General features: G+C 38.6%; 1 protein-coding gene across 1 annotated transcript; it reads right to left on the bottom strand.

Annotated features, from left to right (window-relative positions):
• Window positions 1-6900: 6900 nt before the first annotated feature.
• Window positions 6901-15275, bottom strand: LOC104425639 (uncharacterized protein At5g03900, chloroplastic). Its single transcript, XM_039305241.1, has 14 exons — window positions 15168-15275; window positions 14862-15104; window positions 11914-12021; window positions 11726-11826; window positions 11534-11617; window positions 10653-10725; window positions 10494-10559; window positions 9971-10057; window positions 9351-9416; window positions 8967-9109; window positions 8808-8894; window positions 8645-8708; window positions 8050-8193; window positions 6901-7414 (listed from the first exon to the last, which is right to left on the bottom strand). Exons 1-14 carry the CDS (start codon window positions 15273-15275, stop codon window positions 7271-7273), a joined length of 1518 nt encoding a protein of 505 aa, XP_039161175.1. The 3' UTR covers window positions 6901-7270.
• Window positions 15276-23616: the final 8341 nt, after the last annotated feature.

The following is a 23616-nucleotide window of genomic DNA, read 5'->3' as shown; positions in this document are numbered from 1 at the left end:
AATAAAGAGTATCCCAATGACACAAGTCTTGAAATTGAAATTAAATTCCTAGAGAAACTAGGAATATAAAAGGTTCTTTCTTTAAAAAAAAAAAAAACATTATTGAGAACAATCTATATATCACAATAGCTTTCACACCGAACACATATTGTTTCTTGAATAGATGCTTTGTTCACTTCTCGCCGGTTTCCATTGGCTTGAAAACTTTGCAAGGAATTCAAAATGTGGATTGTAGAACGAGAATCAATTCATCAAGTGTTGTGATCCACATCAACCATATTAGATTCATAATAGACACATGGGAGTGGATTACTTTTCTTTTTGAGCTAAACCTTAAATTTGGTGTAATCCTTCTTCACATGTCCATTCTTTTTACAAAAGAAGCACTTGAATTTCTTCTTAATACTAGTTTGGGGAGGTAGAGACATTTTACCTTTTCTTTTATGCTTACCTTGCACTATATACTTATCTTGTGTTGCCATATGAGCATTTTTTTCATTTTTCCATGAGCAGCCTCTTTTCCTCTTGAACATACGTGATCATGAGTTCATTGATTGACCATTTAATGTTATGTGTATTGTAAGAAATCTTGAAAATGGTATACTCTTGTGGGAGAGTGTTCAGGATATAATATACAAGATTTTTTTTTAATATCCCAACCTCAAATTCTTCAGTTGAGTTACAATATCCCTCATATTCGCGATATGCTCATGTACACCTCTTACATTGGTAAGCTTTAACAAGGAAAATTTTATAATCAAGATCATAGCATACACTTTCTTTGAAGATTCAAATTATGCATCACTGGCCTCTAGTAATTCTTTAACTTTGTTATATTGAATGACTGAATCATGATTGCTAACATAAAGTTTTGTCTTTATGTACATTCATTGTACATAAACATTAACTTCAGCCAAAGTGTTAGCCTCAATAGGAGTAGATGGTTTGTCTGACCACATAATATAATCAATATCCATGCACTCTAATTGGAGAATAATTAATTCCCTCCATTCTTTATATTTATCACTATTCAACTCGGGAACACTTATACTACAACTAATCGTAGGTGATAAAATTGCATTATAATAGAAAAGAAAACTTATATATCATATATTTGAGGCAAATAAACTTAAATCATGTTTTACCATTGTAAAACATATTATTCACATAACATAAAAAACTGCATGTGAGTTAAGTTTCCAATTTAAATAAATTCATAATTACTTCATGATAAAACTATCAAATTATATTCTCTTTTTCAATCCCTGGGGGTAAATTAATAAAGATAAAATGATATTTCATCATAATTAATCACATTAATACATTGAAAGTTTCTACAAGATAAAATTCATAATATTAAGGTGACTAATTACAATTAATGTTTTTGACTATATGTGATTCAAAAACTCGTATTAATTCAATTAATTAAATATACACTAATCATTAGACATTTAATTACATGTGTAAAACATGACATAAAGATACCGGAAGTGCCAAAACTTGGCACGAAGGGACACCATTAGTTTTCTAAATTTTTTATTTATTGACATTTTTTAAAATTCAGGAAAAAAAAATGAAATCCAGTGTGGTTGGGCGAGGCACATAGTTAGCAGGGGAATTTCCTATGCCTGGCTTGGCATATTGACATGCCATGGCCATTACCTGTTGAAAAATCCAATGTGGCTTTTTTTTTTCTTTAATTTTTTTTTTGTATTTTAATGTAAATTTTGCAAAGCACTTGCGTTGACGTGGTGTTAGGGATGAGCGTGGTTCCCGGGTAGAACCGGGAATTGGAGAACCGCACGCAGGGTTTGGTTCGGTTCCCGGTTCTAAAGGGACCGGTTCTAGTTCCTAGTTCTCTTTTTCTAGGAACTGGTTACAATTCAAAAAAAAAAAAAAAAAAACCCTAATCCCGCTCCCCACGTGATTTCCCCCCTTCGGCCGATTCTTCCCCTTCCCCTTTCTTTTTCTCTCTCTTTCTTTTCTCCCCTTTTCCTCCTCATGTCACTTCTTGCCCCCTTCCCCTACTTTTTTTCTTTTCTTCTCTCTCTCTCTCTCTCTCTCTCTCTCTCTTCTCTTTCCCCTCTTTAGGCCAAAACCCCCTTTCTTCTTCTTCTTCTTCTTCCTTCCTCTTTTTGAGGGGCGAAGAACAGCCCAAGTGCCATAATTTGGCACGAGAGAACACTTAAGTGCCATAACTTCGAAAATGTACACTTAAGTGCCAGTTTTAAAGTTAAATTGAATACTTATGTGCCATTCCGGCGAAAATCCGGCCAAAATGGTTGACGTGGCAATTTTCCGGCGAGTTTGGTCCAAAACAACATCGTTTTGCACGCTGACATGGCAAGAAAATGCAAAAACGACGCCGTTTCGTGTATGATGTTTAAATAATAATATAAAAATTAATTAAATTAGATTTAAACTTAATTTTATTTAAAATATTCTAAAAATTTTAAAAAATTAATTGAATTTTTTTTTTTTTTTTAAAGGGGAGGCCGGAGGGCGACCGAGGGCTGAGCCTTGCCGCTGCCGCCTCCCCGCCATCGCCGGGAAGGGCCAGCACCGAGGGGGAGGGTCGGTCGGGGTTGCCGGCCCCGGCCGATCGGCGGCGAGGGCGGCGAGCCCTCGCTGGATCACGGCGAGGGTCGCGACCCTCGCCCCATCTACGCGAGGGCTTGCGGGCCCTCGCCACCAGTTGGCCGATGTCGCCGGCCCCTAGCTAGGGCTCGGTGACCCCGGCCGACCCTCACCCTCCATTGCCGGCCCTTCCCAACGGTGACGGGAGGCGGCGAGGGCTCGCGAGCCCTCGTCGCCGGTCAGCCCTGGGGGGTCGGCGACGGCGGGAGGCTCAGCCCTCACCCGCCCCTTCGGCCTCCCTTTTTTTTCTTTTAATATAAAATTTTTAATTTTTTAAAATTTTTAGAATATTTTAAATAAAATTAAATTTAAATCTAATTTAATTAATTTTTATATTATTATTTACATATCGACACGAAACGACGTCGTTTTTGCATTTTCTCGTCACGTCAACGTGCAAAATAATGTCGTTTTGGACCAAACTCGCCGAAAATTGCCACGTTAGCCATTTGGCCAGATTTTCACCGGAGTGACACCTAAGTGTTCCATTTAACTTCAAAACTAGCACGTAAGTGTACTTTTTCGAAGTTATGACATTTAAGTGTCATCCTATGCCAAGTTATGACATTTCAGGTGTCCCAAACTCCTTTTGAGGGGTTCCTTTTTGGTCGAGGGAGAGAGGGACCAAGCAAGGGAGAGTGACAGAGAGAGGGAAAGCAAAGGGGGGTTTTGGTTTTTCCGTAGATTTTGGGCTGCGAGAGAGATGAGCTTGAGGGAGAGAGATCGAGAAGGAGAGTTCCGTGCAACTGAGGGAGAGCGGGAGAGGTTCAGCCGTGCATGGGCTTGGCCGAGAGTGAGACCGAGAGAGACCAAGGGATTGAGAGAGAGAGTGAGTAGTCTGCTTTTTCTGTGTAAGAAAGAAGTAAGAGACTCACGTCGCCAGAGGCCAGCCCACCGACCACTGCCCGCCACAGCACCGCGCCGGCCCAGGTAGGCCTTTCTTCATCTGTGCGTGCCTTGTTTTGGGCACATGAGGTCTGAGTTCGCGGCCGTTCAGCTTATGTGAACTCCGACCTTGCCGGTTCTCCGTTGACACTGATGTGCATTCTGGTACGCTTGTTGTGTGTGTTGGTATGCCTATAAAGAGTCTTGGTTCAGGCTTAAGCAAAGGTTAGCACCCGAGAACCTGAGAATTGAACCGGACCCTCTCATTCTCTACCTCTGCCCGTTGCCAACGTCGCCGCCCTTGACACCACCGTTGGACGCCACTCACCCTCAACACCGCCTCGCTCGCCCTCGATGCTGCCACCGGACGCCGTTCGCCCTTGACGCCGCCGCTAGACACCCGCCGCCCCGCGCTTGTCTTGCCCTTGCCTCCTGCTCCCTCGATGTGTCACCCCTCGCTTGCCTCGCTGCTCTGCCACTCGCCGTCTAAGCCACTAGTGGACGCCGCTCGTCCCCTCGATGGCACCTTCGTGCACATATAAACTTCTTAACACAACAGTATACATCTTGATGAATGACAGGAAAATGTAAGGTTAGATATCAGTATCTAACCCACTGCACATTCTGGAATTCCCATTATCATATGTCACTCTTGTAGCCTTTCTTCTCTAATTGGCTTGTTAACATCTTTCCCATTGATTGATGAATAGGGTGCCCAACTTGTTGCTGACGAAGGGAAAAGTGCAGCAACTTTAGCGGCTTGCCGAACTTTGGCTGAAGAACTCACAGAATCACGATTTCCAGCTCCTAGAATACTAGCATTTAAGGTTTCTCCTTCTTCACACTTTTAATGTTTAATTCGTCTTATGTTATTCATGTGATGAGATGCTCATATTGGTTTTCATGTTCAACCGGAGGGAAGCTATACATAGTGAATGAGAAGAATGATTCTGAATCAAGGGTGAGTTTTTTTTTTTTTGTGCTTTCAACTCTTTTACACTTAAAATGTTTATTTTTTGCATGTGTTATAGTAATTGAGTTTGGTGACCTGCTGGCTAACTCATTGGTTGCTACTAGCTCATATTATCATTAGTCATAGATGTCTTAGAAGTCATCGATGTGACAACTCGCTTACATGTATAAATAAACACGTTGCATCAGATGTCCCTGAATGGCCAATAGAAAATGTCAATTCTGGGACAGTAGATTGATTAATTTTAAGATGTGTTCTTATTGTCTAAATATCTACTATTACACTAGCAAAATTTTTTTTGGCAAAAAAAGAATTAACCAGTGAAGCTTTTGTTATACGTTAAATATGTACAGTAGATAGAGAACAGAGAGAGTCCTCATTGGTTCGGCAAAATCATCAGTGGAGAAGTCAATTGCCTACTCACAGTACATTTACCGTAATTTTTCATTGCGGTTCAGAGAAAATCTTGTACTTCAATCTCTCTTTAGCTTTCTCATATCCTAATCTGTTTGCTGCAATAATGCCTTGAGCTGTTCTTTTCGCGTGAAATCAGAAATGGCTGCAAATAGTTTATAGTTATGATGACAATTAATATCTTTTACTTCAGCAAGAGATCAGACTTCGAGGTTTAAGATGACATGTTTATGGTTTTGCTTTCTAATTTGGATTAAAAATGTTTTGATAGGGTTCAGAGTCTATATCCATATTGGACGGTCTAATTGCTGGTAACATAGAGAAAATTCCTCCATCACCAGTTATCAAGCAACCGACCGTGGCTATAGAGTAAGTCTATATTATCTACGAGATAACCATTATAACTTTTAGCTCTATATATTTCTTCTATCACTTAGACATCTTTGGAAACTTTTCCCAGGAATGGGAAGAAATTTAGCTCAATGAAAGATTTTCTTGCAACAAACAAAGGTTCTTCTCCTATCAAGGAAAGGGCAGGACTAAGTCTCTTTGCTATGAGGTCACTTGTGCTTTGTGAAAAGGAAGATAACATATCTAAGTTTCCATATGAAGTGAAGCTCTATTCTTTGATTAGTTTGTTGTTTGATGCAGGTAAATCAATAATTAGATTATCAAATTTACTAGTCCATGAAATAATACTCATTTATTTATAAGAAAATTATCGGTTCTTTTTTAAAATTATCCTATGATGATCTTTCACTTTTGTTGTAATATTTGCAAGATATTTGCAGAGGGAAAGTTTCTCAGAAGAAAGATCAGTTCTGGTTTAGAAACCATTATTGCAACATTGCCGAGAGATATTCATGCGGCTCCACCTGAAAGCTTTGTTACTAAAGTTGCTGAAGTCATTGGAAGTTGTAAAACAATGAGGAATATGACTTTATTTTGGTGCAGGGTTGTTGCTAAGGTAAGGCTGGACTTTGTGAAGTGATCCATTGGACTTTGCAAAAGAGAAATAGTTCACATTTTAGAATATTAAACGCTTATGAGTATTATAGATTGTGTTCGTGTTATATTTTCTTTGATGAATGCCAAGTTCATTTATTATTGCTGCATTCATTTCCATTTTTTTAAAAATGGAAAAGAAAAAAGAAAAAAAGAACATGTTGGAACCTAGAACCGACCTTAGAACTTGTGACAGGGGCATGACAAGGTAGGTTCTAGATTTTTGATTCTGATGAGTAGGTTTCATGTTCCAAAAAATGAGAAACCTGTACCCAAAGGTAAGTTCCAGGTTTCAAGCGGAACCTGTAAGGAACCGGGAACCGCTCACCCCTACGTGGTGCCAAGCAAGTGCTCCGCCATCAATTCCGTTCTCCGTTTTCCCTCCTCCTTTCCCAAACTGCCGCCACTCGATGTAACCGCCGCCACTGGCCACTGCCACCATCTGCCATAGCACCCATCTTTGGCGCCCTTGTAACCATCTTCCCACCGTCAATATCCACTGCATTTTCACCGGAACCCGGATTCACAACTAGACCTGATTTCTCAAGTAGCTTGTGCATGACCACAGACATCAAGCATTTCAACGAATCCGACGAATCCGGTTAAATTTGGCTACTTTCCAGTTGTTAATATGAAAAGAGGGAATCTAGATATTTTGGTTATCTTCAAGATTTCACCGACTCTGGATTTCAGGAGAGAGAGAGAACAAGAGAATGGCTGACAGAAGGCCGATACCGGAACAAAAGGCACGGGAAGGAATTAATACTACTGAATATATAAAAAATTACCAAATTAATCCGAGTCGAAAATCTATTATACAGATTACGATTACACCTAAAGTTTTTGATTTTATCGTAACATTTGGGAAAAATTACAATGTAACTAATTACCACTGAAAATTACTAACATGACAATCCACGTAGGATGTCAATTCGAGTAAAGTATTACATCAGTAAGGCCCATGGGACGGCCCCGACAAAGGTTAATTGCACATTCTGAAAATTTTAGAATTTGATTATATTTTCATTAGAAATTCTAAAACTTTTAGTGCATTTATCGCTAACATACAAAAGGCCCAAACTAACATTTAATTTTATCGAGATACAGACCACCACACTGGCAATTGGCAGGTCACTGTGTAAGCAGCCCATCCAGGAGCCAACATTGGCCCAAGATCGCCAGGTGACATATCACAGGTACAAAAAATATATGGTGTGGGTGGGGCGTTTCCTACGCGGAGAATGCAAGCCATTACGCAAATTCCTCGGCAACCACGACGTGCTTTCATCCGCTCTCCTCCTGTATCAATCGAGTATGGACTTACTGTGCATGATGAACGAACTTCAGAATCTGTCTTTACTCCGATTTCTCATTCTCTCGAAACCTCCTTTCCCAGTCACGGGCATCATAGTCTTGCTCGATAAAGTCCTTGTCAGTGCTATAGACAATCCGATCCTGTCCGATGAATGTTCTTTGTGCCATCTCCCGAGCACTTAAAAGCTACAAAAGTACAGACGCTAAATGTTAGCTAAACATGGTTTTTAAGAAAGCAAGTTACTGTGAAAATCAAGTACTGCAGCCCAAAGCCACATATCATATTGCTGCGGTTATGGAATAAATGTCTTAACTTTATAGAAGAAAATGATAGTATATGCCTGTGTTGATGATGAGCTGGGACTCCCAAACATTGGCATAGTAAAGGCAACCAACCCAGTTGCTTGGAAACATCAAGAGATTTGAGTTTCCTCTCAATTTTGAAGTAACCTTTGTGCATGTGGGAATTGTTTCCTGTTCTTATCTTGACATTTGAATCTTCAATTTTGTAAAGATTAGTTTTTCTGACGTTTTGAGCTATCGCTCTTGCTTAGGAATCACTTATATAGCAACATCACTTAAGTGTTCATTATGTTAAGCAGACAAAGGGAAAGCAAATGCAAAAGCTACTGTGTCTAGAGGATCAGAGAAGGTTAGGTACGTATAACTTACAAATTCTAATGAAAAATACCATACCGAGAATGAACTCAAAAACAGAAACTATGTTAGGACAATGGTAGATCATTGACTAAAGGAATAGTAACCTTTGCCAGAAAAAGAATAATAACTGCTGGACAGAGCACAACGACAATCTTATTTACCTTCCGTCTCAATGAAATATCTGGCAATTCAAGTGCTTGAGCAAACTTTAGCCTGGTTTGGTTTCTTCTCTCAATTTCACCATTCCTCTTGCGCAGGAGCAACCAACGGATCACCGGAATTGCAAAAAATGAACCAGCATAGATCTGCAGATATTTCAAGTCACAATGCAATGTATAAATAGATAGAGAGTATAAACCGCAGAGAACTGCTCTGAAATATCTTTGTGAAAACTGGAAAGTACCAATACACGGTGTACATGCATCAAGAAGTTGATGAGATGCATTTGTGAAATGATTCAAAACCCCAATCAGCAACATGCCTAGAAAGTTCACAGGTTCAACGGTTCAACTAAGACTTGGCATATAGAAAATTATATGGACACCAGTTCTAAAACATTCACCTTCACTGCCATATATTCAAGACAGAACTTTGCTATTCAGAATAATGTGAATATAACATATCCAGGGAAACAACCACAGTCAAGTCTCCGTCAATCTACTATTACCTTGACATGAAAATCTACTAACTTTAGGCAAAAATAAAAGGTAAAACAAAAATAAAAGAAACTAAGTAGGATCAAACGGTCAATAGTACCTGAAGCAAGGGAAATATGTCAGCAACAAACTTAATGAACCCACTTGGTAGAGTAGTGTAATCCCTTTCATAACCAATAAACAAAAAAACTAAGTCAGAGAGAGAGAGAGAGAGAGAGAGAGAGAGAGAGATATATCTATTATCTATTATGATAGCAACATACTTTAACATCGTCCCAAGAATGATAACACCAAAAAGATTAAGCCCGCCCAATCCAATAACCATTGCTCTCTCTGATGCACTAGCTTTACTGCAGAGTGAGCAAACATTAGGGCTAGCCGTTAAATTCTTTACAAATTAATGATTATACAGAAAATGCTACCTAAACTGCCATTTCCTTTCTTCGAAGAACTTTTGTACTCCACCAACCCAATCAGTCCATTTCCTACCCACATATTCTTTCCTTCCAGTTCGCTGGGAAGAAGCTGTGCGCTGCAGAGATGGAAATCTATACAGAATGTTTCCCTACATCACAAGCAGCCAGAAGAATCTTTTAATGTAGGATGCAACAAATTTCGGTCGGAAAAGAGTCCCATGCATTCAGATATCAATGTGTACAATTGGGATTATTACGCAATCAACACTCTTCAACTTTATAAAAATGTGGAACACCAAATACAGGATAATCATGATATACCCAAATTAACATGTACTTTTAGGAGGAAATATCCCAGATATCGAGTGTTTAATTGGCATTTAACAATACCTCTTCATCAATTTCTGGCTGTCCATCAAAACGCAAAAGTACAGGTAGGATGTATGATTCATCACTCTGGAAAAAGATAGGAGAGAGCTCAATCAGTGCATAATTCTTTAATGACAGTTGACATGGACCATATACAGACCCATAAAACTCATAAAGGCCACTCATGATAATATAAAACAAAACTCATTTAGGATCTGCACAACATTTAAAAAGGAGAAATAATTCATTCTCTCAAAATAGAAGACTCAGAGCTCCATATGAGGATCAATCATTCCATTAATTTCAAAATCAGATAATCTCATGCAAAAAATAGTCAAAGAAACGAACTTAAGGAGATAACATACTCTTAAGTAAATGAACCAACCGATTGATCAGAATATGCATATCACCAACATAAAATGGAAAAGATTGTCTGAAGCATTGTCCATCATTCGAGCTTAATTTTGCACATGGAACTTCTTTTATCTATCATTTCTCTTCTTGTAAGATCAAAATGATGAAGTATAGAGAAGGCATCCCCAAAAACTAATTAAATGATAACAGAGCCATGACAACAACAGGATATAACTTCTATCTGGACATAAGAATCAGATATACACCATGACCCAGCTACTACATACCATATCTGTTGTCTTTTCTACATCAAGATAAGGAGCAAGTTCTTCAGCCGCAACAACACCACCATTAGATGAAATATATTGACCAATCTGCAGAAACATTCAAAAGTAATACATCATTTAGCATCGAGTTTCAAGGTTTCACTTCTATTGATAGTCTACATTATTTAGCATTAATGCATTGCTTAAGATTTTCTTTTTTTCTTTTGGATAAACATGCAGGGTACTTTATCGATACATATGGTTACACAATTAAAAGCATAGATAATAGTAACACACAAGGCATAAATAGTCTCTAAAGGTAAACATGGTAAGGATGCTAGGTGTTTGGATCTTCCAATCATTGAGTTCCTGTGTTACATGGTGCGCTCCAACAACGTCCTTGGCGATTCAAGAGGCTTACTACTTTAGTTCCAGATATTAGTTCTCACTTATGCAAGTTGAACAAGTCAAGAAGAAGACAATGATATTAATTTAAATTAATGATAACAGCGACGGACCACTGAACTCAGTGCTCAAATATTACCAACTTCCACCTTTCTTCTTCAATTCCTTGATTTGGATCACCATCGCCAAATACAAAAGAGAAAACCTGCAGCAGATGAATTCAAAAAGTGTTATCTCACTTTTCCTCCTGAAGGTAGAAACAGACGAAGAAAATGTAAGATGACTGATCATGACATACAGATTCAATGAAGTTCATTCTGTCATCGTCTACTTGTAACCGTCGTCTCCTATAGTAATATGGATCCCAATACCTTCCAAAAACCAAATATGGGACACATCATTTGAAGTTCCGTATAGCTGTAATAGTTATGTTGAAGGATGTCCTCTTATGCACACTCAAAGGTTATGCTAACTTGATTGGAGTATGAACATGCGCAATTTTTCATGCCAACTTTTCAATTAAGAAACATGAGGTGCCTGCATCATCCAAACCGCTAAGCAGGTAATCTTGAAGCATGACATTTTAAGTTGCAGAAAGCATCTCATCCAAAAAAAATATCAGTTCTTTCTCCAGGAGATGCTAATGCATAGTGCAAGAATAATAACTTAATTTATAAAACCAATATAACCATGCATCTCATGCATGAAACAATAACAGCAACTAATTAATAAAATGGTTCTAATTGTTTACAAAGAAATTGTGCATATATAGACTATGTTCCTTCAGAGTATACAACGGATTGCATCTCATAGACTAAAGAGAACATAGATCTACACATTGAGTAATGGAACTAGTATATTGGAGAAATGAACATCAGCAAATATATCCTTTATGTATACAACTATATAATATGGGCAGCAGAAAGGAGCACTTGCCCACTCAGTTCCTTATCTATGGATTATGTAGATAAAACGAAGGTCAATCACAAAACCTTTAATATATTGCAAAATCTGACTCGATTTTTTCAAATTAAACAAAACCAGATGGTGTCTAGCCAAAAGAAATAATAAAAAAAATAGAAAGCAAAATAAATCAGTAAAGAAGAATCACACTTGAAGATCCACGGACGACCTAAAAAAGTGACACTGTCTACCAGTAAGAAAAAGCAACCAACATACCAAAATAAATCAGTTGGACTGATGTAAAATGAAAATCCAGAGTCATATGATCTGCCTCCACGTCTTCCTCGGTTATCTTCCTCACTGTCAGGTAAAAATTCAAGTGCACAATCGTATGAATTTATATGCAATTCCAATTATAGAAACAAATGAAAAACGAATAGCAAGTCAAACATCACCGTGGAAACGTACCTTCTGCTTGAGATTAAAGCAATAATGGTAGTATAGACAACAACTATTGAAGCAATTAGGGCTGTCCCAAAAGAAACTCTCACTAGATACTCAGCAGCAGCCTGTTACAAGACAAATTTCAAGCTGAGCACACACCAACAGAGTTTCCTGGGAGAATGCTGGGACATGAAAAAGACAAAAATCGGTACCTTTGCCTTATCAAGCCAAGGTTCAATTTTTATCCTCAATGACTTAGTCGCAAGTTTTGCACGATAATCCTTTGGAAATACATACAAGACATCACCTTCGTCTGAAACCTGTTGAAGCAACCTTAAAGAAACAATATTACTCAAGAAAGAACTTCAAAAAGCCAAATTGAAACATAATTGTTCAAAGATAATAAGGGTTTCATGTATCTCCTAGAAAATTCATCTGTGCTGTTTATTCAAGTAAGAACCTCTAGAATCACAATAATCTCAATTTCCACTATTTTTCTCGACTCAATGCCTTTGGTAGAAAATGAGTCTTACGTATGCTCAAATAGCACCATCAATTCCCTACAGTACATAAACTGGACTCCACTATGTTCCATTATACTGTAGGTATGTCTGGTCAATTTTAATTATCTCATCTTTACACATGTCTAAACACAAAAGGTGCTTGTTCCTCTGGGAGAACCAATCATATAACTCTTCTGCTCCATATATAACGGAATTTTGCATTTTCTAAGCATAGACCATCAGCATCATAATTTGTAATTTCATGTGAAACAATACAAAAGTATGTGCTAGGTTGCTAGGTAACACTTTCCAACCATAAACTTATCACAGTCCTCGAAAACCTAAAGATTTTACATAACGACAAATGAATCTATAGAGATAGGTTTAGTCAGGGATCAACAACCATCTTAGACAGAAACGTACAACACCATAGGTTTAGTCAGGGATCAACAATCATCTTAAGACAGAAATGTACAACACCACCACCTCCTTCTTATGATATCTTCTCTTAGAAAATTAAATTCGCAATGATTGAGCTTTATTTTCTAATGATAATTGGAATCTTTTGTATAAGCTCTTGCCAACAGCCCCTGATAATTAGCAAATTGGTCTTTAAAGAGTAACATAGGCACCTTTGACTTCAGGTGATCACTGTTTTTTTATCTCTACCGATGTTTTTCAAGCTAGAATTTAAGGTGCTCAACAAACTATCCTCAGTTTCTAGTCACATGCCGCGACTCATGAGTCTACATTCTATGAAAGACAAAATTCGATGAGCAAAAAAGTACTAGGAACATACATGCTACAAGGGGTAGTGGAGTTAAACAATATCTTCTTCGGTCCATTATGCCCCAAGGAAAGTGACCTTACTTGCCACAATTCTAGCAAGTTAGCTCAATTGTCATTTTTCCCCTAGAAATTCTTGGTACAAACTTGTTCTTTTTCCTTCCAATCAAATTGACTTCTTTTTTCCACTTCTGATCCTTTTACTCTTATAGCCCAAAGTCTCTATGCACCAGTTTCAACAACAAATGTTTTTTCAAAGCCAAGTCTTTGTTCTTCAATCGAGAAGAGAGCCAAATCATTAGAGGTAATAATTCGATCAATTGGTATAACATTAACCTTTATGTGCTCCCATCCAAAGGGACGAAAACAGAAGCCATCCTGGATCTATTATGGATTAGCAAGAAAATAGTCAGTTCACATTAACTCGGTAATTATTTTTTTCAGCTTTCTTGATGCTCCATTTCATTATGGCTGGAGAGGTTTTTATAATTGTCCGACCAGATGATCAATTCGTCAGCTACCTAAAGATTTTTCTCTAATGAGTGCAAAAACTTCTCTACAGGGGCAATTGAAAGTGGACCAGCCATAAAGTATTGCTCAAGTACATAAATAAGACAATCCTCAAAAGAACTATCAAAATGCTCCAACTGCTGCATCCTTTTTTTCCATGTCCAATAAACCTATGTCTGTGGTTTTGAACAAATTCCCTTCTTCAGAACCAACCATGGAAATAGTCGGTGTTTCCAATGGATCATGCTGTACAAAGATGCACTGTATCTAGAAGTACCAAATTTTGCAGTTATCACCTTTTAGCTTTTCATCATTGTATGAGTCATAAATGCCACTCTTCCCAACACAACACACTAGAAAAGAAGATCAAGTTCGCTCATTGTAGGATGACCAAGAACACCAAGGGGAAAAGAGACATGACGAAAATGAATGCTCTATCTTTTCCAAGCTAGGTCACGTTACTCGCAAGTGTAGTGAGCCGAAGAAGGCATCATCAAACTCTACTGATACTGGTGTTGTGCAAGTTTTCAGCACTGGTTTCCTCACTACATGCCCTTGTGAATTTCAAATTCAAAAGCCACAGAACAGGTAGCAAGAGACCAGCGAGTGTTGCAGAGTAGTATCAAGTTCTAGATGGAAATAGATGAGTACATGGAGGAAGAAATGATATGGAGCTGAAGCCATAGAAAATGGCATGTGAAAATTTGATGGCATAGTGAATGCTCACATTTCTTGATCACACTCCAACCATGAATTTTGTGATATGAATATGCCAGTGATTCAATTTAGTAGACCAAATACTTCATACAATTGGTAGAAAGTCTGCCACTGAACTGTTGTTCACCCACTATGCACCACCTGAATGGTCTCAAGGCTCTATAGCGAATTTTGGATGATTCAAAATGGCTACTAACTCTAGCGCACACAGATTCTGGTGTATCCCATATTAAGTACTACCTGCCAAACCATCTCCAATTTACTGGAGAACATTAATGGATGAATTCGGAAGAGGTCCGTCCGAATGCTTTTAACAATTAAGTCTCTCTTTATAGTCCCACAATTATGGGAAAGCTCGCTGCAATTTTGGGAAATTCAAGCAGCCACCATTTCTCGTTTTGATAAATTCTGAAGGGCTGGATCAGGTCGGCCATCATGGACAGCTCGAAGCCCGTTCCAAATGCAACATCTCGTGATTCGCCCTTTCACTCATATTCATTACCTTAAAAACGTAACCTTTCTACATGAACGCTCCACATCACGTTTTGTAAAGCTCACAGATGGCACGGCACTCAGCCCACCAAATGCCATTCAAGAAAAAATGCTTGTGCTTGTGCTCGGCATTACAGTATAATCGAACCTACCTCCAAGAAGCCATCGGTGTCGGCAGCAAGCGCCTGCAACGCCCGCTGAGCCTCGTTCACCTTGAGCCCTGCCCGGCTCGCGACGTCCCCGATCGTGACCCTCCGGCCGCACGAGTCCACGGCCTCCATCGCCCGCTTCCTCACGTCGGACGGCAGCCTGTCGCTCTCGACGACGCCCCCGGGGCGGGCGCCCGGGGCCGTCACGTCGGCGGCCGCCCTCACCGCCGCGGGGCCGGCGGAGCCCTAGGGTCCCGGGCCCCGCCGAGCGAGACGCCCGGGAAGGAGGGGGCCGGCGCCGGCGCCGACCTCCTGGGGAAGAAGCAGGTGGGGGCGGCCGGAGGGAGAGGGAGCGGAAGCGAGAGGTGGGGCCGGGGGCAGGGCGAAGCAGGTGGAGATGGTGCCCATCGATTTCATCGCGGGGAGGGTTCGGATTGACGAGAGTCTTCCTTGTTCATCGAGTCTCGAGGCCTTTGGTGGATGCGATGCGATGCGATGCTGCTGGAGGGTTCGAGTGGCTCAGGAATGGAGGCTTTTGAGGATTTTTCTTGCCGGTGGGGATGCGGAGGACGACGAAGGCGCTTGTTGAATTTACATTTTTGTCCTTGCACCATTCACGATAGGCCCCCAAAAAATAGGAAAAACACATTTTAAAAATAATTAATATCGTGAAAAATCACAAACTATTAAACTAAAATCCCAAATTATGATAAATTTATGATTCGATAATTTTTGTTAAATTTTACTGTTAAATTAGTGAGTTAGATGATGATAAATGACAGTTAAAATGTATACCAATTTAGGATTTTACTTTTATTTGTCATAGATGTAGTAGTTTATAATTTTTTAAGATATTAATACAATTTCATGAAAACTGAAAAAAAGGGTAAATTAGTAACAAATGTATCAATTTGGAGTTTTTTGTGGTCAAACAATTAGTTTAAGGTAAAATTATCATAAGTGTTTCGATTTGTGATTTTTCATGATAAAAATTAGTTTGAAATAAATTTGGGTTATTTGTGGTCAAACATTAATTTGAGATAAATTTATCACATGTGTATCAATTTGAAATTTTTCGTTATAAAAATAATTAGTATGAGGTAAATATATTGCAAATTTACAAATTTAGGATTTTTCATGATATTAATCTTTTTTTAAAGATATATAAAAAAAAGAAGAGATAAAGAGATGATTTTAACATTAATTTCAAACATGAAATAGGCATATAGCATGCAAGGTGTGTTTCATTGTGTTTGGTTGGACTTTTGGGAAAATCTTTTGAAAAATTACAAGTAAGGTTTTTTCAGAGTGTAAATAATTTTTGGTAGTGTAATTAAAAAGTGCCTTGTGAATTGACTTCCTTTTAAAGGCCATTTGAGAAAAAAAAAAAAAAAAAAGAAGAAGAAGAAGAAGAGGATTAATACCCCGAAAATCCTAAACTCCAGACACATGTGACAAATTTACCAAAACTATTTTTTTGACCATAAAAACCCCAAACCGGTACACCCGTGATAAATTTACCCCGATCGACCATAAAAACCCTAAACTTGTACATTTATGACAAATTTACCCCGAACTAATTTATTCGATCATAAAAAAACTCCAAACTGATGAATTTGTGACATTTATACCCTTCGCTAAATTATATTAATACCACAAAAAAATCACAAAAATTGTAAACTTTGACAAACGAAATATAAAATATCAAATTAGTATACCAGTCAATTGTCATGTATCATTTAACTTAATTAAAATTTAACGAAAACCAACAGAGGGTAAATTTGTCACAAGTGTACCAATTTAGGATAAATTTGTCAAAGATATACCAGTTTGGGGTTTTTCATGGTCAAAAAAATAGTTTGGGTAAATTTGTCACAAGTGTACCAGTTTGGGAGTTTTTTAGGGTATTAACCAAAAAAAAAAAGACTTGTAAACAATTTTAGTTAAATATTTTTAATAAATACTAAAGAAAATCTACTCGTGACGGTTGGACGCCGGTGAGCTAGATCTAATACTGGCCATTGCTTGAGGTTGACCTCAAGCAGCCTTTTACCGACTTTGGATTTGGGTTTGCTTGTGATCATATTTGGGCTCACGGGTGACGTTGCGCAAGGTGGAAAATGTGAGGGTAAAACTATAAGTTGCATTGGGCTAGAGTTTGTAGCACTTTGGAAATGTAATGGCATCGTCCCAAAATTCTACATTTTTTTTCACCAAACATGACTTATATTAACTAAGGAACTTTAAAGTACCAAAATCAAAAGAAAATTCCAAATAAAGACTTGAACTACTTTCATTTTCTTAAATAAAGGCTTGAAGTGCTCATATTAATATTTAAAGTACCTCAACTCACTAGCTGTGAAGAGTAATTTTGTCTTTTAAAATTTTTAATTTTTTTTATATTTAAAAATAAAAACAAAATTATAAAAAGGGAAACATAGGTGGGAGGGTGTGGTGGCGAAGGCCAACGAGATTACCAGTGCCCAAGCGAGGGCCTATGACCCTTGCCGACCAAATGTGAGGGCTAGCAAGCCCTTGCTAGAATGGGGAGAGAGTAGTGACCCTCTCCCAAATCTAAATGAGGGTTGCCCACCCTCCCACTAGCCTAGGCGAGGATTGTCAGCCTTCACTCAAGCCTACCGGGCCTCGCCTAATGCCCCCCTGGACACTGGGCGAGGTCCGAAGGTGTTGGGTGAGGGTCAGCAACTCTTACCCAGATCTAGGAGAGGGTCGCCACCCTCTCTCGCGTTTGGTGAGGGCTTGTGGGCTCTCGCCTCTAGTTAGTGAGGGTTACTGGCCTTTGCAGCTACCCCATCAGCGATGGGGTGGTGACCATAGGTGTGAGGGCCCTATGTTTTTCCTTTTTTTTTTTTTTTAAAATTGTTTTTTTAAATTGTAATCTAATTTAATTTAAATTTAACTTGTGTTTGGACGAAAGTATCCTTAATTGGTTTGAATATTTTATCAGTCGGCGGGGCTAGGCCCTTATTTGAAGCAATCATAATCACTTTAGGCCATTCATTGAGATGGATATGGGTACTTCACGCTTTTATTAGAAATAAGATCCACTTTAGACCCTTATTTAAGAAAATGAGAGTATTTTGGGTTTTATTTGAAATTTTCCCCAAAATCAAATTGCAAAGTGATACCTAGCATTGCCCATCACCTTTATCATCCATAGTACAATCGCAATTTGTTTATCCTCTATAATGGTGTTGATTACAATGGAGACAGAATATTTCACGAGTATAAAAATATGTGCCTTGTTTAGTAGGATTTGCAAAGTCTAGATCCTTCATAACGTGCGTACTTTTTCTACTTAACATATTTGGCCTTAAGATGTACTTATCAGGATTGGATGCTTTTTGTTGTGTCTGGTAATCGTTTGTCTTTCCAGATGAAAACCAAGTCAGATTGATAATATATAAGATAGTATCCCTATTTCTAGGACATGCAATTTTTTACATGACCCGTTCTAATTAGCGTACCTTATCCAATTGCTTGATTTTTTTTTTCAAAATTATAAGTAATTTACTACTCCATTCAACCAATTTTGGATAAAAATCATTGATGTGAATACCAACCTTTCTATGTGGCATGACCAACGTTAATGTAGCCAAATTTTAATTAATTTTTTTTCTTCTCTTTTCCTCCTTTACGTGACATCACTATTATTGATATAACCTTCAGATTGATTGTTTAGTTCAAATTGGTTGCAAAACTCTTCAACTTTCTTAGCTACTGAGTTTGGTACTCTTAGATATTCAAACCACGTGTGTAATGATGATCATCAAGTATATAAGAAATTTTGTTTTCATCTTTCTCATGGTTTCTTGTGTTTCTCATCCTCTTCTTGTGTCTCACGATTCTCCTCTTAAAAAGTTGCCTAAACAACATCTTTGAATTTTTTTTTTTTGGGTTTGAAAACAGAGCATTTCATTCAAACTGGCAAAACAGAACAACCCTTGGCCAGGGCTTTAGAGCATACAAGATCCAAGAGGGGTTGGGGAGGTGTAACAACCCAATTAGGGGGAAGGATGCAGCAACCATGGGCTTTAGCGGCTAGTCAGTAATAAAATTAGCCTCTCTCCTACATTGCTGAAGCCAAAGTTTGGAGAAACAAGGGATCAGCGCTGCACATTCAGCAAACAGAGCACGACTCTCCCACGGCGTCAAGCTGGGGTTGTGCATAGTAGCCACGAGTACCAAACAATCGGATTCTAGCAGTAGGTTTTCATGCTCTTTCCCTCATGCAGCAGATGTTTGAGAGTGAGGATTAGTGCTTGTACCTCTGCCTACAGCGCCAAAGAAGCTTGGATGCTGCTAATGAAGCTGTCAACTAGTGTTCCGGAATGATCACAGCACACACACGCCATGGCGCCCTCGTTGCTTGCCGTTGGATAAGCCTCATCAATGCTGATTTTCACTACGCCAGGCTCCAGTGGGCGCCACACCAAATTAGGGTTTGGAAGCTTCTTCCTTGGTTTTGACACCGTCCAAAGACAGCTACAAGCTATCCTTGCGTTAACGAGAACCACCTCCACCACCTATTCTGGATCTAGGCACAACTACCGGAAAAAAAAAAATGATTGTACGCCTTCTAGATCTGCCACAATATAGATGCAATAATCTCCAGATCAGGTAAGATGTCTATGTTCTCGATCGAATCTGCAAGCCAGGCGTCTATTTTGTTTACTCCATGTGATGGTATCATGATTTTGAGTTGTGGGTGTGACCAAGTGCCTTGCGTCTATGGGCACATGAGAAAAGTATGTTCTGTTGTTTCTGGGAACTAATTTTGGCATAAATTACATACCGGATTTGGGATGATTTGTCTATGGTAGAGATTTTCCTTTGTAGAAAGCGCATTGTGACATAAGGACCACATGAATATGCGAAGTTTAGGGGTTGTCTTTATGGTCCATAGCTTTCTCCACATTTTCTGTGGGGTTTGATAGGATGAGGAGGCTCGGCTATGAAGGTTGCTATTTTCTGTGTGTTTGATATACTTGTACCCACTTTTTGCTGTATACATTCTAGTTTGCGGTCCTTTCCAGATGAGTTGGTCAGCTATTGAGTGGTTTTGTAACTAGAGGGTAAGAATTTCCTCTACATTTTAGTTGTCAAAACTATTGCAAAGTAGGGGAACATTCCATATATTCTATTCCGGAATAATGAAATCCGCCACCTTCACAGGTTCTCCTCTAGGTGCAGGCCCCCCTATAATACCTTTTGATAGCCATTTATCTTCACGGGCTCTGATCCTTTGCCCATCGCCGACTAACCATTGGAGTTGATTCAATATTGAATCCCTATCTATCAGTAAACTTTGCCAACCCCAGGATGTTCTAGCTCCTTTTTCCGCATGCCAGAATTCCTTAGGATGGAAATAAAGTCCTTTGAAAATTCTACTCCATAGGGAAGATGGGTGTTGGATAAGTCGCCACGCTTGTTTGCCTAGCAAAGCTTTGTTGAAAGTGATTAAGTCTCGAAAGCCAAGCCCCCCGGTGTCCTTTCTACCTTTGAGTAGATCCCAGTTCTTCTAGTGAATTCCGAATTTGCTGCAATTATTTTGCCACCGGAACCTTGCTATTTTCTATTCAATGGATTTACAAATAGACACGGGAATTTTAAATATCGACATGGCATACTGCGGGAGTGCCTGTACTACTGTCTTAATTAGGATTTCTTTGCTGCCCTTGGAAATTAGATTCTCTTTCCACTCTTCCAACTTTGCATTTACTCTACCTAGAATCCAGACAAACATCTCCTTTTTGGATCCCCCCAATCAGACGGTATGCCCAGGTATTTACCAATCTTTGCAAGCACAGGTACTCTGAATTCTCTCGCCATGTTTTCCTGCAACATAATAGGACAAGTTTTACTAAAGAAGATCCCTGATTTATTCCGGTACATAGCTTGTCCCGTTGCTAAATAGTATTGATTTAGTACATTTGCTAATAACTAACATTCCTAGAGTCTTCCATCTAAGAAAAAGATAGCATCATCTACGAAAAATAGATGAGATAGGGTATGACACCACCTGTTTAATTTGATTCCCTTAATATTTCCCATGTCGATGGCTTGTTGGATAAGGGTGGATAAGACGTTCACCAATAGAATGAACAAGTATGGAGAGAGAGGATCTCCTTGTTTGAGCCCCCTTGTTGGATGGAAGTAGCTTAAGGGTTCTCCATTAAATTTGATGCTGAGGGAAACCATTGTAATGCATTGCATCACCCACTGTACCAATTTACCATGGAATCCCATTTTGAGTAGGTAGTCCTCTAGGAAGTCCCATTACACCCAATCATAAGCCTTTTGCATATCTAGCTTTAGTACTGCCTAAAATGTTCTCTTTCTTTTCCTAATCTTGAGCTGATGGAGCACCTCTTGGACCACTAGTATGTTGTCTTGGATTTGTTGGCCACTCACAAATGCACTATGTTCTGTGGATATCAACTCAGGTAACCATGATTTCAGACGATTGGCTAACACCTTGGATATGATTTTGTAGACAAAATTACATAGGCTAATTGGATGAAATTAATCCAGCCTTTCTAGGTGTGTGGTATCTTGGGAATCAGGGAAATGATTGTCCTGTTAAAATCTGAGTGCAATGCTCCTGAGATAAAGAAGTCTCGCACTAAGATGAATATGTCTTCATGTAGAATATCCCAGTGATTTTGGTAAAATAGTCCATTCAATCTATCTGGCCTAGGAGCTTTAGGGCGCACATGACAAAATTTATGGAATAGAAATCAATTTCTATTCCATGGATGAGTTTTTTAGCAAAGAAATACGTTTGATAACAATTCAAAATTTCTGTTTCTAAAATGAAAATTCATTTGATAACAAAACAAAATTTCTATTTAGAGGAGTGGCAACGACCGGCGTCTGGTGGCCATAGTTTGGCATTCGGCGACCAATGTTTGGCATTCGGTGACCAGCGGCAGGTGGCCGAAGTCCGAAGTCTAATGTTTGGCGTTTGGTGCTGAAGTCCAGTGATCGGCGGCGGGTGGCCAAAGTCTGGAGTCTGACGCTGGAGTCCAAAGATTAGCAACTGGCATCCAACGTTTGGAGTTCAACGTCTAACGTTCGACATCTAGAGTCTAGCGACAAGAGGCTGGTGGTGGGTGATCGACATTCAACGGCCAGTGGTGAGCGGTGGACGATTGGTAGCAAACATCCAACGGTTGATGGTGAGCCTTTGGCATCCAACGATTAGTGATGAGTGGCCAACGATCGGTGGGCATTTGACATCCGGTGACTAGTGGTTGGTGATGGGCGGTCGATGTTCGGTTGTTGGTGGTCGATAGTTGGTAGCCGAGGTCGGTGGAAGGCGGTTGACAATTGGTGGCAAGCGTCCAGCATCCCATGGGCGACAAGTGGGCGACGAGTGGTGATGAGAATAAATGATGAGAAAAATTTTGATTTCTCATTTCTGTTCCAGAAATAAAAAAGTTAAAAATTTTAGGGGGCGCATGACAACCATTCTGTTCCAGAAATAGTTTCTAGAACATAAATGGATTTTTCTATTTCTATTTCTAAACGAGTTTTTGAGTAAAAAAATCTGTTTGATAACGATACAAAATTTCTGTTTTAGAAATAGAAATTCGTTTGATAACAGAATAAAATTTCTATTTCTTAAAACAAAATTTTCTTTTTTTGGAGCAAATGAGATGTCCATTCTTACAAATTTCATATGCTTATGAAACCATTGACCCAAATACAAAGTAAGACTTTTTTTTTTATAGTAAAGTCTCCCATTTTTGAAAAAAAAAAAATACAAAGTAAGAGTTGTTATATCAAATTTTCTAAATTTTCACACAAAATTCTTTAGGATCCACTTAAATAGGCAATTATGGTCAAACAATGTACTTACCAATAGTCTCCATACAATAGAATAAAGATATCAATATGCATTACTTTTGAGCATGATAGAAGGTTCCCAAAACTCTAGTAGTGTGTCACGTCAATCGCCGCCACGGTTTACGATATTGAGCAATCGTTTTAGAAAGAAACACAAAGAAGTGTATTGGGCAATTTGCGGCAAATTTTACAAAATTGGTAAATTTTATGAAGTGTAATAGAGCTTGTCATAAAGGACCATTACAAATAAAGGAAATCCTCAAGTAGAACATCACATTATAAGAATTGAGATAGGAATCATCAAATACATTATCACATTACAAAAGCCAAGATTGTAAATCCCCAAATACAAAATAATAAAAATACATTACAAAAATTAAAAACACGATTTCATGGAATCTCCGGCATAGTATGATCCCTTGCCATCTTATTGGCAATATTTTTTTTAAGCATATTCATCTCAGTTTCCTCATCGGTCGATGTATCGCCTATAACCTCATCTTATGCGGGTTCAAATGAGTACTCTGGATCTCTATATAAGGAAAAGTTTCTATCCCTCCTATCTTGATCACTAATGTAATTATGGATAGCACAATATGCAATTACAAATGCAGGCATGCATTTCAAAATAAAGAAGCGATTCTTTAATGCTGCAAATGATCTCTCAATGACATTCCTTAGTGAAGAATGCCTATAGTTGAACAACTCTCTTGCTGTTCTTGGTCGTTTTGCTCTACCTCTATACTCATTTAGATGATACCGTTTACATCTAAAAGGAGTTAAGAATCCCGGAATTGATGCATAACTAGAATCTACAATATAGTATTTGCCCATAATAAAATATTCATATATTAGTAGTGATTTGTAAATACAATACAATTTTAAA

Source organism: Eucalyptus grandis, chromosome 11, assembly GCF_016545825.1.
Source record: "Eucalyptus grandis isolate ANBG69807.140 chromosome 11, ASM1654582v1, whole genome shotgun sequence".
Lineage (NCBI taxonomy): Eukaryota > Viridiplantae > Streptophyta > Magnoliopsida > Myrtales > Myrtaceae > Eucalyptus > Eucalyptus grandis.
The sequence above is the reverse complement of the archived record's forward strand: the minus strand, read 5'-3'. Positions and strand labels throughout refer to the sequence as shown.